The sequence below is a fragment of the Populus euphratica genome, unplaced genomic scaffold (genome assembly GCF_000495115.2).
Source record: "Populus euphratica unplaced genomic scaffold, PopEup_1.0 scaffold40.1, whole genome shotgun sequence".
Taxonomy (NCBI): Eukaryota; Viridiplantae; Streptophyta; class Magnoliopsida; order Malpighiales; family Salicaceae; genus Populus; species Populus euphratica.
This window is the reverse complement of record NW_011499912.1, coordinates 1-14,981: the sequence shown is the minus strand read 5'-3', so window position 1 is coordinate 14,981 and position 14,981 is coordinate 1. Positions and strand designations below refer to the sequence as shown.

At 36.6% G+C, this 14,981-nt stretch overlaps 3 protein-coding genes across 4 annotated transcripts; 2 read left to right on the top strand and 1 right to left on the bottom strand.

Annotated features, from left to right (window-relative positions):
• Positions 1-1,417: 1,417 nt before the first annotated feature.
• On the top strand, positions 1,418-5,922 carry LOC105134022 (uncharacterized). Of its 2 annotated transcripts, none has more exons than XM_011038252.1 (9): positions 1,418-1,694; positions 2,447-2,650; positions 2,769-3,017; positions 3,108-3,148; positions 3,360-3,431; positions 3,554-3,653; positions 3,749-3,820; positions 3,906-4,016; positions 5,086-5,922. In XM_011038252.1, the coding sequence occupies exons 2-9, from the start codon at positions 2,453-2,455 to the stop codon at positions 5,512-5,514; spliced, it is 1,272 nt and encodes a 423-aa protein (XP_011036554.1). In that variant the 5' UTR covers positions 1,418-1,694; positions 2,447-2,452; the 3' UTR covers positions 5,515-5,922. The 2 variants fall into 2 exon arrangements, with proteins under 2 accessions (XP_011036554.1, XP_011036553.1); XM_011038251.1 differs by having other exon boundaries at positions 1,420-1,694; positions 2,447-2,686.
• Positions 5,923-7,506: 1,584 nt separating this feature from the next.
• Positions 7,507-8,400, top strand: LOC105134021 (photosystem I reaction center subunit psaK, chloroplastic-like). The gene is made up of 3 exons (XM_011038250.1): positions 7,507-7,685; positions 7,822-7,902; positions 8,044-8,400. Exons 1-3 carry the CDS (start codon positions 7,602-7,604, stop codon positions 8,254-8,256), a joined length of 378 nt encoding a protein of 125 aa, XP_011036552.1. The 5' UTR covers positions 7,507-7,601; the 3' UTR covers positions 8,257-8,400.
• A 2,213-nt stretch (positions 8,401-10,613) lies between these two features.
• EBF1 (EIN3-binding F box protein 1) lies at positions 10,614-14,668 on the bottom strand. The gene is made up of 2 exons (XM_011038249.1): positions 14,361-14,668; positions 10,614-13,356 (listed from the first exon to the last, which is right to left on the bottom strand). The coding sequence occupies exons 1-2, from the start codon at positions 14,383-14,385 to the stop codon at positions 11,441-11,443; spliced, it is 1,941 nt and encodes a 646-aa protein (XP_011036551.1). The 5' UTR covers positions 14,386-14,668; the 3' UTR covers positions 10,614-11,440.
• Positions 14,669-14,981: the final 313 nt, after the last annotated feature.

Sequence of the window (14,981 nt, the reverse complement as noted above, 5' to 3'; positions counted from 1 at the left end):
TGAAATCATTTCAATATCTTTTAAAAATAATTAAAATAAATTTTGACTAAATTGATCGAGTTATGAGCTAACTAGTTAAATTATTTGGATTTTATCTAGTTAATTATTATTTAATTTTTTTTAGCTGGCTATAAATATATCTCAAATAAATTCATCAAATCAAAATAGGTTTAGTAGCATCAAGTAAAATAAACAAGATAAAAAAAAAAATAGCTTGAGGAGTAGCTTAATTCATCAATCCTTAAGTTTACTTCTTAATAATTACAAGTTTAAGTTTTTTAAGAGTAGCTAAAAATTTAAATGATTATTAATTTTATAAATTATAGAATTAATCAAAATATATAATTTAAATATTTATATTAATAAAAAAATATTTAATCTTGACACGTAGATGATACTAGCAAAATGAGAAATAAATGCAAGAAGGAGATGATTTGGCTGTGAAAGGGACACTAGAACTTTTGTTCAGGCTGTTTCATGTAACCTCAGGAAAGTTTGCAGCCAAATTATCATGTCTGGTCACATCTTCTCTAGATTTAAAGCATAATTCAATCCATTTATCAAAATTTAATTTATAAATTTCCACAATTAATGCATATTAGAAAAAAATCTACGGAATTTGCAACTTAATTTTATTTAAGATCAATAAACCTTACTTAACGTAAAAGAATCTCAAAAAAATCAATTTAAAAATTCCTTGGAAATCTAACCGGCTAGAATGGTACCCTTTTTTAGGTTAATTGAGCACTAATAATCAAATATTAAAAAATTATGAGTGTCAAATTATATACATATATAATCACCATATATTTTTGTGATTTTCAATTGGTAAATTAGCATGAAGATTTGCTCTTAGGTTATTTTGAATGAGATGAAATTTTAATCAATTTTAAAATATTATAATAACATCAATAAAACATATTTACGGGGTTTACACAAATAATTAAAACTTTAAATTAAAAAATATTATAATTAGTAAAATAAAATTAACCACAGTATTTGAAATTTGATGATAGAAAGAATTAAAAATACATCACCATCCCACTATCCTCGATGGATGAAATTAATTATTATTTTTTTATAATAAGATCCAATTTGAAATTTTAAAAATGTGCATGTATTGACAAATAGGGGGACAAACATACACTCACCACTCCCCATGTATCTTTCCCATTTCATAATAATAATAATAATAATAATAAAAAACCCAATAATCACAAATAAAATTAAAATAAAAGGTGGTTAATAAATTTCATCCCAGGTAGGGCCACTCCATTAGCAACTGTTAATTGTCCACTAATTATTAATCAGTTACTTAAAATAACCGTATATCCTTATCTACTTACTCTTTTATAACCGTATAATTCGACGTATACTGTACACCATACCCCCATCCCCTCTCTTTTAAGCATACAGCGTGGGTGTAGAGTGAATGACCTGGAAGGAAGGAAATAAAATGGATTGGAGTCTTTAGCCTTCGGAATCCTAAAACATAAAAAAATACACTACAAAATAATTTTATTTTTATTTTTAGAGAATAATAATCCGAACAGAGATCGATCTTACTCTTTCGGGTCGGATCCTGGGGTTCACTGTGCCCGGTCTTATCCCAGATCCTTCATAGCCATTGATAAATCTGTCACTATCTTCTAGTTGATTGATGAAGTTTTGATTTTCGCTGCACGCGTTTCGAGGTAAGGAAGTTGTCGGGAGTTTCGTTGTTTTTTTCTGTTTGGTTGCTGAGAAAGCTTTTTCAAGTTAGTCTTTCTCGCTCTCACTGTAGAGTTAGATTTGAGTGGTTGGTGAACTTGTTTGGTACTTAACGGAGTGTTGGTTTTTGTTTGCTTGTTTTTTTTTTTTGGCTATGAGCAGATCAGTGTTAAAAGGAGAGATTTGAGACTTGGAAATGCTGACATTCTTTTAATTAATTTGTTGAGAAATATTGGATTTTGTACCGATTTGATTCTGATTTTCTTGAGGATTAGAGATTCATTTGTTTAAGTCTTGTATGGTTGCTGAGAAAGTGGGGGAGGGAAAAATGGTTGGGATTAGTTAAAGTGTTATAGATTGAATGGAGTTGACTAGGTTACTTAGCCATCCTTTTTCTTTGTAATCCAGTGTTTTGTAAACACAGTTTGTTAGACATTTTTCTGAAAATTGTGCTGGTTAATGAGTGCAATTTTGGGTTTTGAAGCACAATGAAATTTTTGAGGGGCTTGTTTCTGTGTGGAAAACGAAGGAGGGTGAGATTGAGGATTGTTTTCGATGTTTAATAGCTTTGGGTTTATAATCTTTGGGTTTGTAATTATGACTCGGTTATTATATGAAAACAGAGAAACAGTTTTTGCAGTCTAATTGTTAGTGCTCAGTGTATGCTCTGTGTTTTGTCGAATCATCTTTTAGTTGCTTAAGTTTGTTTTATTTATTTAACTATTCTTCCTTGCAGAGTGTGATGGATTCTGATTATCATCTTTTCCCTGATGATGGGCTTGAGACTGTCCATCAAAATGGTGTTCATGAGCAAAGTGCTGCTGCTGGAGAGGATGGTGTTGTTTCGAATAATTTAAGTGAGAGCATGGGAAACGCTTTTAAGGTCGATGATTGTACTAATGATATTCTGTCCACCAGAGAAGTCGAGGGTGAATTAAAGGTATATGTGGGAATCAATGGATTTTCTGTTTCTAAGGTATGGAGATGCTTGGCCCTGTGTGTTTTGTACAACGGCTAAAACTAAGCCTGATTTTAGACTTGGTGTTTTTATCACATAGGAAGGAGAAGCCAAAGTGAAAGATGCTGATAATTCAGAGAAAGCTAGATCACAGAAGGGTTCAGGAAAGAGCGGCAACGCAAAGCCCTCAAACCCAAAAAATGTCTCAGCCACTCAGGTGAAGGGTAAGGATGGAAGAGATGCTGTGGCTCGAACTGCTGTTTCAAATGGCTCTGTTGCTGTAAATTCACAATTAAAACAGCCTTTGAAAAGTAACTCATTCAATGAGAGGCAGGGTCAGGCATCCAAGGTATGGTCGACAATGCTTTTTGCCTTCAGACCACTTGTTGGTCATTATCTTCACATTTGCTAATCATTTTTCTGCTCTTGTCTGCTACAGCAATCTGGGAAGTCTGATGCAGTGCTGTCTGCTGGCCTGGTGTATGTATTGCTTGTATATTTTTTTATTTGTCACATTTTCTTTATCTTATTATTTTTTTTACCTTAATGCCCTGGACTTGCATGTCAGTCATTACTAATTGTTAACTGGTTAAATTTGATCCAAAATGTGTCTGTCTGAATTTTTAAATCACATTTATCCACAATGCTTGTTTCTCGAGCCTTTTGTTAATGGTGATTTTGCTATATACAGGGAGAAGGCGAAACTGAAACCTTTGAAGAACGGGACTGTTGTGAAAGCTGAAGGAGAAACAGAATCTACTTTGTATCCTTTTTTCTTTGAATGTTGTTTCTTTTTCTGAGCAGAACTAGTGTGATCTTCAACTATATGTCCATAGGCTACCCTTATCTGTGGAGTGCACATGTTTTCCCTTAATTTCATTGTAGAAGTCCCACTGCAGAAGATGCCAAACCTCGCAAGTTCGGTACACTTCCGAATTATGGTTTCAGCTTTAAGTGTGATGAACGAGCTGAGAAAAGAAAGGAGGTTAGTTTTGCACTTGAACCTTCTTTTTTATTCATTTAAGCTTCCCCGCAGCAGGTATGGTGCGAACATAATATCTTTAATGTTATGCTGTTCAGTTCTACACTAAGCTTGAGGAAAAGATTCATGCAAAGGAAGTGGAAAAGAGTACCTTGCAAGCGAAGTCCAAGGTACGGAAATGTTTATAATTTCTATGGACTGTAATTTCTATTTGAATTTGTTTCTCGTCATGGCAATCATTCAGTTCTCTCACAGGAAACCCAAGAAGCTGAGATTAAGTTGTTTAGGAAAAGTCTGGCTTTTAAAGCAACCCCTATGCCCAGCTTTTATCAGGAGCCTGCACCACTGAAGGTGGAGCTAAAGAAGGTAACCATGTGTTCTTTTATTACTAGGGCATGCTTGTTTGTCTCTTGCATTCTTGCATTTTTGTTTTGTTTTGTTTTCATGCAAGATTTGGGTTAATGTGCATTCACTGCAGTTTTTGGGAATGCAAAATAGACTGGGTTATAGGATGCTCCAGTTCCAAATTGCTATCTGAGCATTTCTTGAATACATTTCTGCACTCCACTAGTCCCTTCAATTGCATCCGATTGCCAATTATTTTGGGTTGTGTTGTTTTCTGTTTTTCCATCTCTGTTTTTTATCTGTCTCAGATTTATTTATTTAGAATTTGATTGTTTGAATTGAAGTAACCATAACAAGGTACTATCATGGATCATTATTTTCATATCATTTGTGCTTTTGTCATTGCCACGATTATCTTGCTGCCATTTGCATCCTTGCTTGGTTAGATTCGTAGTTCCATGGTCCATGCTTGTAACATTTGGCCTTTTGTTGCAACTAGTGTTGGAGTTGTACCAATGATTGTTTGCTTACACTCCTTACTACCTGCACGCTGCAGGTTTTTACCATGTCACCCTTTGAAAAGTGGCAACAAAACTTGCATTGTGGAATACTATTAGGGTCTCACCATTTAGATGCACCAGTGATATTGTAGTATTCCCTGGTGGAGGTACTGTTTGTGCCAATGTTGGACAACACTGTTGTTTACCAATATTAAAAGGCTATGTCATGACAATCTTTATTCTTCTTTTGTCAATATCTCTTCTGTTGAATCTCCTCATGACCAAAACTCAGTTAAGAGGTTATACTTGGGAAGATTTTTCAGGGAAGCCCTCTAATGCTATCAAGATCCTTGTTATTGTATTCATCCTAGTTAACTCTACATGAACGGCTCTGTGTTTAAAGTCCTGTAGAAGTGTAGTTTTGCATTTTCCAATGGGTGCACTACCATTGGACTCAGATGATATTATTTGGCAATTTCTGCCTCCTATGTGGCTGCTTTGGTCTTTTAGTAATCTTGTTCTTGATATATCTGGCAGGACTGTTATCCAAGTGAAATTGCATTGGCCTTGATGTTGTTACTTTGATGCAGATACCCACAACAAGAGCGAAATCTCCCAAGCTAGGCAGAAAGAAGAGCCCATCCCCTGCGGACTCTGAAGGAAAGAATAGCCAGAGCAGTCGATCAGGTCGTCTGAGTTTGGATGAGAAAATATCCTCTAAGATTCCTATCAGACTTTCTCCTGCCCATCCAAAGAAACCGCTGAGGAAATCCCTCCCCAAACTGCCTTCTGAAAAGATCAACTTATATGCAAATGATGAAAAAAGTAAATTGCCTAAAGCATCAAATGAGGAAAATACCACCTTATCTGATAAAAAAAATGAAGGTGTATCCGCCAACCAAGAGCAGGAAGCTGTTCCGAGGAATGATGCAAGTGAATTTCTGCCCCCAAAAGAGGAGGTGGTGGTTCAAGAGGAAGCTGCTACGTTGATGAAAGGTCCCATAGCTTTGGCAGTTTGACCAAAAAAAAAAGGAAAATCCATGTGCGTAAATAAAAAAAAAAAGGTGGAAGACCGGGATTATTGGACAATGAAGGCGTGAAAGATTTTGCATGATAGATTGTGATGTTGTGTTTGTCCCTAGTCAGCAGCATTGATTGTTGTGTGCATGATTTCAGGTTGCTGGTCTTTCCGTTAGGGTTCTACATTCTTGCATTATTGTACGTTGTGACTTGCAAAAGTTATTCAAGTTTTACATGTTATTTCTTATTTGCCTGCTGAATTGAAAATATTTAGCAAAATTTTGAAGTCTGCTGTTAGATAGGCCATGCTCTTCTGTACTGTCCCTTCGAACCTCCTATATGTGCGCAATTGGATTTTGTTAAGGTGAATGTGGTTGTGTGAACTGTGAGCCCTTTCTGTTTTTTGATTGTGGTTTTTTTACAGTCATTATATATACAAGGAAGACAGCCGACTGGGAGAAGAGAGTGAAGTGAGAGATGGAGAATGGCTTCACCACCAAACCACATCAACACCGGTCTATAAACTATAAACCCTAAGCCCAAAGCGCATTAGCTTCACCACGGGGCGTGGTCAGAAGGAAGTAATGAGCCCAAAATTTGCAAGTATTAGCTGCAGCACCATTGCTACTGTCATAGTTGCATGGTTACAAGATTCAGCCCAAAATATGATCCGGAACTCACCATGTTGATGGGAATTGGTAATGTTAATGGCTGGAATCCAGTGCATGATCATAATTCAGTTTATCAGGCCAGTACTAGACTGTAAAGAGTAGAATATGATCCAGAATTCACCATGTTGATAGGATTTGGGAATGTTAACGGCTGGAATCCAATGCATAATCACAATCCCCCTGGTCATAAATGTGAAAACAGACTGATGTTTATGCTAGAGGAGGAAACAGAGGAAGAAAGAGGGGATCGAGAGCTATCTTTAGCAGATTTCACTGATGTGGTGTTAGAAGAATATTCTGGGGAGCTATGTCGGAAATTACTACATGCTAGATTTGGTGGGGCTCAATATAGAACAGTGAATGTTAAGGCTGCAGATGGAGCTGAGATTATTTGTGAACTTATGTGATAATTTTGAATGGAAAATGCAATAGAATACATTGAATACAAGAGCATTTGTATTTCAACTTGGGGTTTATGACATGATCCCGGGAATAGAATGGTTATATAATCTGGGGTGGAATTTCAAGAGACTGTGGATGAAGTTTTGGTGGAAGGGTAAACAGATAGAATTGTAGGGGAGGCCACCGCAAAATACCGGGCGTTGGAGTTGAGGAGGAGGTTGATACACTACTTTTCCATCGCCAAGAGTTAAATTGGTTGCAATTAACTAATTTGTTGAGTCCTTCGAAAAAAAATATTGAGTTGCATGAAACGGAGTTGGCAGTAGAAATAGCTAAGGAATTGTAAGCTGTATTGGAAGAATTTGGTGATGTGTCTGCAGAACCTCAGGAATTAACTCCCTCTCGTAGCCATGATCATAGAATTGTGCTCAAGTAAGGAGCTGAGCTAGTTAATATTAAGCTATATCGTGATCCACATACTCAGAAATATGTCATCGAGAAATTGGTTCAAGAAATGCTGGATACTGGTATATAATTCAATCTACCATAGCCCTTTCTCGTCTTGTAACAGGTCGACGGGACTTGAAGGACGTGTGTTGATTACCGCAACGTTAATCAGGGATTAATTCCTTATTTTATCCATCAAATTAGGATATTACCACTAAGGTGACTAGAATTGAGACATTCATCATTTTTTTCTTCACTTTCTCATGATTTTTGTAAACTTTGCTTATATATTTTTAACTTCCTTTCTTAATATAATTTTCATAGTTTGGGTCGACAGATCTTGCAAACAATCTCAGCATAAAAGACCTTATCCAACTGGGCAGTCCTATGGCATAATGCCAAGTCAGCTACCTGTATCCAAGCGTATCCAATTCTAAGATTCTTAAGCCACGAATTGCTCATGTGGGTATGCAAGGTCTTTTGGATCCCAAGTTGTATTATGAAGAATTATAAGAGAAGAGAGAGTGGCTTTCTCTGGTCATTTTTTGCGCATTCAAAGAAGCAAAATGGCAGCCGCCGCCGTGATGACTGCTAATACCCTCCCAGGATTCGATGGCCTCAGACCCTCAGCCGCCCCTGTAAAACCCCTGGTTAGTGCTGCTAATAAGAGTTCTTTCTTCTGTTTATTTACTGTTTTTCTTTCTTTTTTTGGGTTAATTAAGTTGAACTTCTCTTGAACATGTATATACATTGATCAAAATCTGAAATATTTTGGACATCAAGCAGGCAGCTGTTCAACCAGTGAGGCGAGAGGGAAATGGAGCTCTAGGTGCTCGTATGGATTTCATCGGTTCACCCACAAATTTGGTAAGAATCTTACTGGTCCACGTATCAGATTTCTTGAAGGAAATCGAACGTGTTTCTTTTAAAGATGAATGTTCTCTCTGTTCATAGAAATGGCGGGACAGGAAAATGGACTCATGAGCTTACGCAATCCCATTTTGTCAGATAATGGTGACAAGCACAAGCCTCATGCTGTTTGCTGGAAGATTTGGGCTAGCTCCATCAGCAAACAGGAAGGCTACAGCAGGATTGAAGCTTGAGGTGAGGAACTCAGGCTTACAAACCGGTGATCTAGCTGATACCTTGGCGTGTGGCGCTGTTGGCCACATAATTGGCGTCGGGGTTGTCCTTGGTCTCAAGAACATGGGTGCATTGTAAGAATCTTCATAAGCATATGAATTGAAGTGGCTTTTAATTCTGTTCGTGTGCCTTTTTCCTACATGCAGATGCTTGTTGTCTGAGGAACAATTTGTTCGTAACCCATCAGAATTTCAAATTAATTTCATACACAAGAAAAGAATATACATGTGTTCATATCTTAGAGAAATCTAATCAAGAATTGGGAATTTGATGCATGAGTTTAATAAAATGAATTGAAAAAATATATGAATAAATAAATTATAAAAAGAGCTTATTAATTTTTTTATATTTAATTATATGACAATAAAAATGGATTTTCACATGAACAATAATGGTTTAGATTTTATAGAAAAAATGTAATTTTTTAGTCTAAATTCTTATTTTTCTTATTAATGTATTCTTCTTTAGAAAAAAAACACATCTCTTTTAGCTATGTGGTATATTGCATGAAAACTAAAGACAATTAAAAAAAAATATCTTAAAAAAAATAATGGTTTGAAATAAAGAGTAAAAATGAATTATTTTAATCAAACCCCCTTCCCTTATTTATGTGTGCCTTTTCTCTTTTTTTTTTAATTGACTAAAAATGTCTTTTTTATTGTTTTTAAATAAAAATTCATTATAACCTTAAAAACAAGTTTAAATAAAAAAACATTAATTGATAATTTGAAATGAATGTATTAAAAAACTTAAAAATAATAAATTTATGAAAATGTATATGAATATTTTATAATAAAAAAAACTAATATTTTATTCTCATTGAATATTGAATATTCATGAGTAAATATTTTAGGAAGTTATATATCATTAGATTCGTATATAATTAGTCAAAAAATAATTTTTAATATTATCATAAAAAATACTAATATTATGTCAAATTTGGTCCTTAATCTCTTAATTTTTTTAACAAAAATAAAAAAAATTATTTTATAAAATTTATAGAAATAAAGTTCAATGATAAAATCTATACAAATTAAAGGGACTAGAATATAAAAATTTTAGATTTACACACAATAAATGAACAATGAATTATGAGTATGTGGACAGTGTTTTTGTGCACGGTTAAGTCTAAATTTGATATATTTTATTATTATTATTATTAATTTGCTAATTTAAAAAATCAATGATTTTCTATATTTAAACCTAATCTAAATCTTTCACTTCTTAATACATGATTTCTTGTGAACGCACCAATCCATGCATGAATGAACTACTTGAAACCCAGTTGAAAATGCATTTAATTATGATACAAGAAAGCCGAACCAAAATTCTTGGAATGGAAGGCCTATCAAATTTGGAGGGCCCAGTTCGGAGCCTCTTCTTCTCAAGTGATAGGATTTGTCGAATCCAAATTCCATGGTAGGATTTATGAAGGTCAATTTCACCATGGGTGGTGCTTGGGGACACGAGATATCTTGTGATTGATGATGGGATCTTTTGACAATAACACTTCTTTATTATTTTAATGGATTCTTTGTGATTGATTTGATAACTTGAATAGTTAACCAAACCCAATAAAAAAAAAGATAAAAAAAGAAGAGAATCTCCAGTCAAAAAACTAGTAATGAGATGGTGGAGGAGTGGTCGACAACAAGATCGGGTTCTCACTTTATCAGATTCTTCTGCTAACCACTAAAAGATTTTTACATGAACAGCTTCTTGAAATTATGTTGCGTGTTTCACACATCTCACCATGATCATCCATGTGATTATGTGGACTTAATTGTATTGATAGCAAACCACTCTAGATTTCTCACGTCCATTCTCATATACTTGAACATCATCATCGATTGGAGCTGGGAGATATCATCCATAGCTGTGGCTTCAAATCAATGGAAGTTGCATCCAGGGTTCAGAGAATTGTTGAATCTGTTTGATTATATTAATCTCTGCGACTAGTTCTCATAGTTTTGGTCAACAGATAATCTTGTCAACAATTTCAGCTAAGAACTTAAATTTCCTGAAGCTTTTCCCAACCATTATACAAGGACAACGACAACTATGAAGCTTCCTATAGACGTCCAGAACCATAGATTAGAAAAAAAGATAGAGGTGAGCAAATTCAGTTCACTTGCTAGATGCATTGAACACACCTCAGCTTGATGTCACACCTAACAAATCAAAACCAAATTTCTAGTCAAGCAACATGCGCCCCCACAGAAAGCACCATGCCTCATATATATATATATGAAATTAGAATCAAGCTCTCATTAAATATGGCATGACCTTGATAATACCAGAAGCAGATGATACAATTTTCGGACGCAAAAAACGTTGAGAACAGAAAATTTAGGATTCCATAGTAATACTTGGGCAATGACTTCCTTTGATCATCGAAAGAAAAACCATCAAGGGATGGAAACAAGCAAGTAGAATTATAATAAAGAAATACACAGGTTTTATTTATAAGCATTCCGTTAAGATAAAAACATGCATCACAAAGGGTAGATGCCTATTTCATTACATGATAAAAAGGCTGCGTGATACAGTTCGTGAAGAAATGGAGACTGTAAAAAACAAGGGCTTGGAGAAAAAAAAACCCCTCTAGAAAGAGGAGGTTATCATGGCAGACTGTATAACTTGTTGCCACGGCCAAAACCCTCGCCAAACAGACCGAAAAGTTGAACTGCCAAAAGCAACCGTAACGACTGACTAGTAGTAACCTACCCTTTGAGGAAAACAGCGACCCAACCACCATGTTCAAAAACATGATAACAAAAACAAAAGGACTGAAAACCTGATAATGGACAGATTTGACACTGGTACTTCACGAAAAGCTTCAGCCAAGCGTGAATGTCATGGGGCTGAACTTAAAACACCAAGTGATGGCACCATGAAACAAAAAAAAAAAAAAAAAACCTAGAACCAGAACCTGGCAACTGTATTCTCAGGGAACGGTGGCCGCGAAGAAAGTAGCACTCCAATATTGGAAGGGGAGCTAAAATACTTTTAACAGATCTCCAGTGAATGGAAACCTGAGAAAAAAAGAGAATGGCCTCGTTCCCAGGAAAAGGGAACCCAAGTGCAAGTGGAAATGGAAAGACCCATAGCTGATGGACCCAAAAAAACTAATGAAGCTGCTGCTACTCACAAAAGTCGACTGTTACATGAGGCTTCCTGCTTACTTTGAACCCCCGGACTTGAACCCACGGACTATGCATCCACTGCCCTAATCTTGGAACAAGTTTCATCCTTTGCCCACTTATAAAAGAATATCACACCTCCACAACCTTTCCACAAGAATATCAACAGTGCTGCTGCTGATAGCATTGCAGTGCTGGAGATTCAACCCCAAGAGGGTCTGACCCAATTTTACAAGGGCAGGTAAGCTCTTGTCTGATATCATAGAGCAACCTGACACAGAAAGGACTTGCAGACAGAGCTGTTGTGAGCGAGCCATGGCTGCAATCCCAGAATCGGTGGTTGCACACTTAGAGACATCAAGGTCATATAGCAAGAAGCAATTCTCTGCTATTGCCACCAAACTTGCATCAGTTATCCTCTTACATCCATCAAGATTCAACATCTCAAGAGTCCAACCATGCTGCTCAGTCATCACCCCCACCACTTTGTCAGACAAATTGATACACCCACTAAGGTTAACCTTCACCAGACCAGCCTCACAGTTCTCAAGTACTGAGAGAAACCCAGCATCAGTTATTCCCTGAAGCCCGCTCAATTCCACATTCCGCAGTTGTGGGCACAAGTTACCCAACAACGCCAGGCTACCATCACCAAAACCAGGGCAGTTGCGGATAGACAATGATCGTAGGGAATTGCAAGGAGACAGCTGAGGCAAATCCAGCTTTAGGTCCCTAATCCCGAAGCAGTTCACCAAAGAAATAGCCTTCAGATTTGCACCACAGTTCAAAAGGGAACCAAAAAACCCAAGCAGGGTGATCCTGTGGCACTCCTCTAATTGCAGGCTCTCCAGTTTCTCTGCTGCTTTTGCAAATGAGACTAGTCCATTGTCAGATAAGAAAGCACATTTGTGGAGGCAGAACTGTTTCAAACTTGGGCAACCCTTTCCCACAGCTTCAAGTCCAATATCTGTCACGCCCAGACAGGATGTAACTGTCAAGGACTTCAACTTATGCAACCCTTGGCCATTACCCATGACCCAGAAGCCCCTCTCACTGACATTTGGGAGGCTTGTCAGAACAAGATCGGTAACTGCCTTGCCATAGTGTCCAACGACAGCCAGGGACACATCAGTAATGTTCAGTGATTGGAGCTTCAGCTTTGTCAAAACATTTGAGGCAGAAGATACAAGGGCTGCAATTCCTTGATCCCCAACACCAGGGCAGTTTGTGATGGAAATGGACTTCAGATTGGTGCAGTACTGGCCAACAGCCTGCAGACCTTCATTGCCAATGTTTGAGCAAGATTCTAACACTAGATCAGTCAGATTGATGCAGTTTTTTGCAATTGCAAGCAAACCCTTGTCAGTAATTGCGGGGCATTGGGAAAGATCTAGCTTCTCCAGCATGTGACAGCCATTGGCAATCTCTGATAAACCTTCATCCCCGACAGAAGGCAAATTCCACAGGGAAAGAACCTTCAGAGAAGGGCATCCACGGGCAATTGCTCTGAGGCCAACCTTTGTCACTCCTCGACTAGAATTGCTTCCACGGATAAAAAGCTTGCCCAATCCTCCACTATTAGCAGTTCCAACAACAATAGCAGCAAGTCTAATATCTGTGGCCTTTTTCCCCTCCAAGCTCCTGGACAAGCATCCATCACCTTCAATTTCCTCATCCTCAATCTTGCTTTTCACCTCAGTGTTCTTTACAGCTGATCTATTCTGGCTGCAAAGTTCATCCCTACATATACTGCTTAGAAGAATAAGCCAACGCTTTGAAACACAGGCACAGGCACTTCTCTCTTCACCCCCGGGCAAACGTCTGAAAATTTCAAAGAGGCATTCATCTGGCAAAACTTCAATAGAAGCTTGCTTCTTCTGCTCAAATCTCTCCTCAGAAAAGACAAATGGAGCACTGATGCGAGACCTCTTGCGTGAAGGAAAGTACACGTCCACAGGAAGACCAAGGGACAAGAAGAGGCTCGGCTCCTTGGGGTTAGTGTATATTGGCCCCCCAGGACAAAAATCATTTTCACCTGGAAAACCAAAATCAATAACTTCCATTAATAAAGTAAATCCAGCTAGTACATGTCGAAGAAATACAATAAATTTACTGTAATCAAAATTCTCCAGAACCCAAAGCACAAGTGTTTAAGTTGATAATTGATTCCTTCTACAGCTAAAGACCAAGGCCTTTTATGTGTTTCAAGACAAAAGAAACTGAAAGTGACAAATAATCATACAAACAAGGCAAGTTTATAACAGTGACAAAATGATTCTTGTCAAACAACAACATGCATATATCTCAAATAAAGCTTTCCAATCTGGATCTAACATGCAAATTCCAATCAACAATTATTCATGGATTAAGATCTAAAAGATTCCATCCTTTTCCACTATTAAACTGTATGAAAAGGTCAAATCCCGATCTAAAATTCATTAACAAATAATTACAAAATTTCATCTGCTCATGTGCCTTAAAACAAGAACAAACAGTTTAAGTCACATTGAATTTCAACTACCTAGATCCACCAATAGATAGCATCATCAAATCTCAGAGAACAATTTCTCTCATGACAAAACACATCACATACCTGATCTACAGCTAAAAAACCAAAAATTAAATTAAATTCCAAAAGATATATTTTACCACAACAAGAATCCTTGACGTTCAAGATCTAACTTCAAACAGAGCACACATCCTAGTAAACCAAGTCTAGAAAGTCTATAACTTTAAAAAACCTCGAAAAATAAGCTCTAACAGTCCATGTGTCCCAGACCAAAACATGAACCACCTCTCCCATTCCAAAATTCAATAAAACCTGTATGGTCACCAACAGCAAAATAATCCTAAAAAAACTTTTATGTCTGAAATATATATGATTCCCTGTGATCAAAAGCAAAGTGATCTCAAAGCTTCAGCCTTTACATCAAATTCGCCACGAAATTACCAAAAAAAGAAGCTAGCTATACAACATATTCAGATACGAGAACAAAACAAGAAATTTCAGAAAATAAAAGCAAATGGTAGGTTATTTACCAGCAAATTCAAAGACCTGAGACATAGGTACAGCTCAAAAAACCCTGAGAGGTAAAATCCACCAAAAAACCCTCCAAAGAGAGCAAAAAAGAGAGAACCCACAAAGATGATCACCAACAAAAAACTGTGAGTATCTTCAAAACAAGAATTCATGAGAGAGATTTGAGCTACAAGGACATGGAAACCCTATTAGATAGGGAAAAAAGAGAGAGAGAGAGAGAGAAGATAAAAGGGAAAGAAATGAATGAACAAGTGTGTGCAGCTGATGAAGGGATTTTATTACAAAGAGTTTATGGGTCTTGGTACTTGACAATACACCCTAGTACAACTCACATGCAATGTATTTGCACCTTAGAGAAGGGAGGGCTGCTTTGTTATGTTAATATTCTAATACCACTTTATCATGCATTGAATACAAGATACCACATGGTGGTTTTGCTTTTTCTATTTTTCTTTTTATTTATTTAGGATTGTTTGGATAATAATGTCTGCGGGCATGTTTGAGATGAGATGTTGAAATTGGAGTTCTATTTTTGGAATTACATTCAATAAAATAAAATATTTAAATATTTGAATAATAATAACGTGGAGAAGAAGAGACAAGGAAGGTTTTTACTCTAT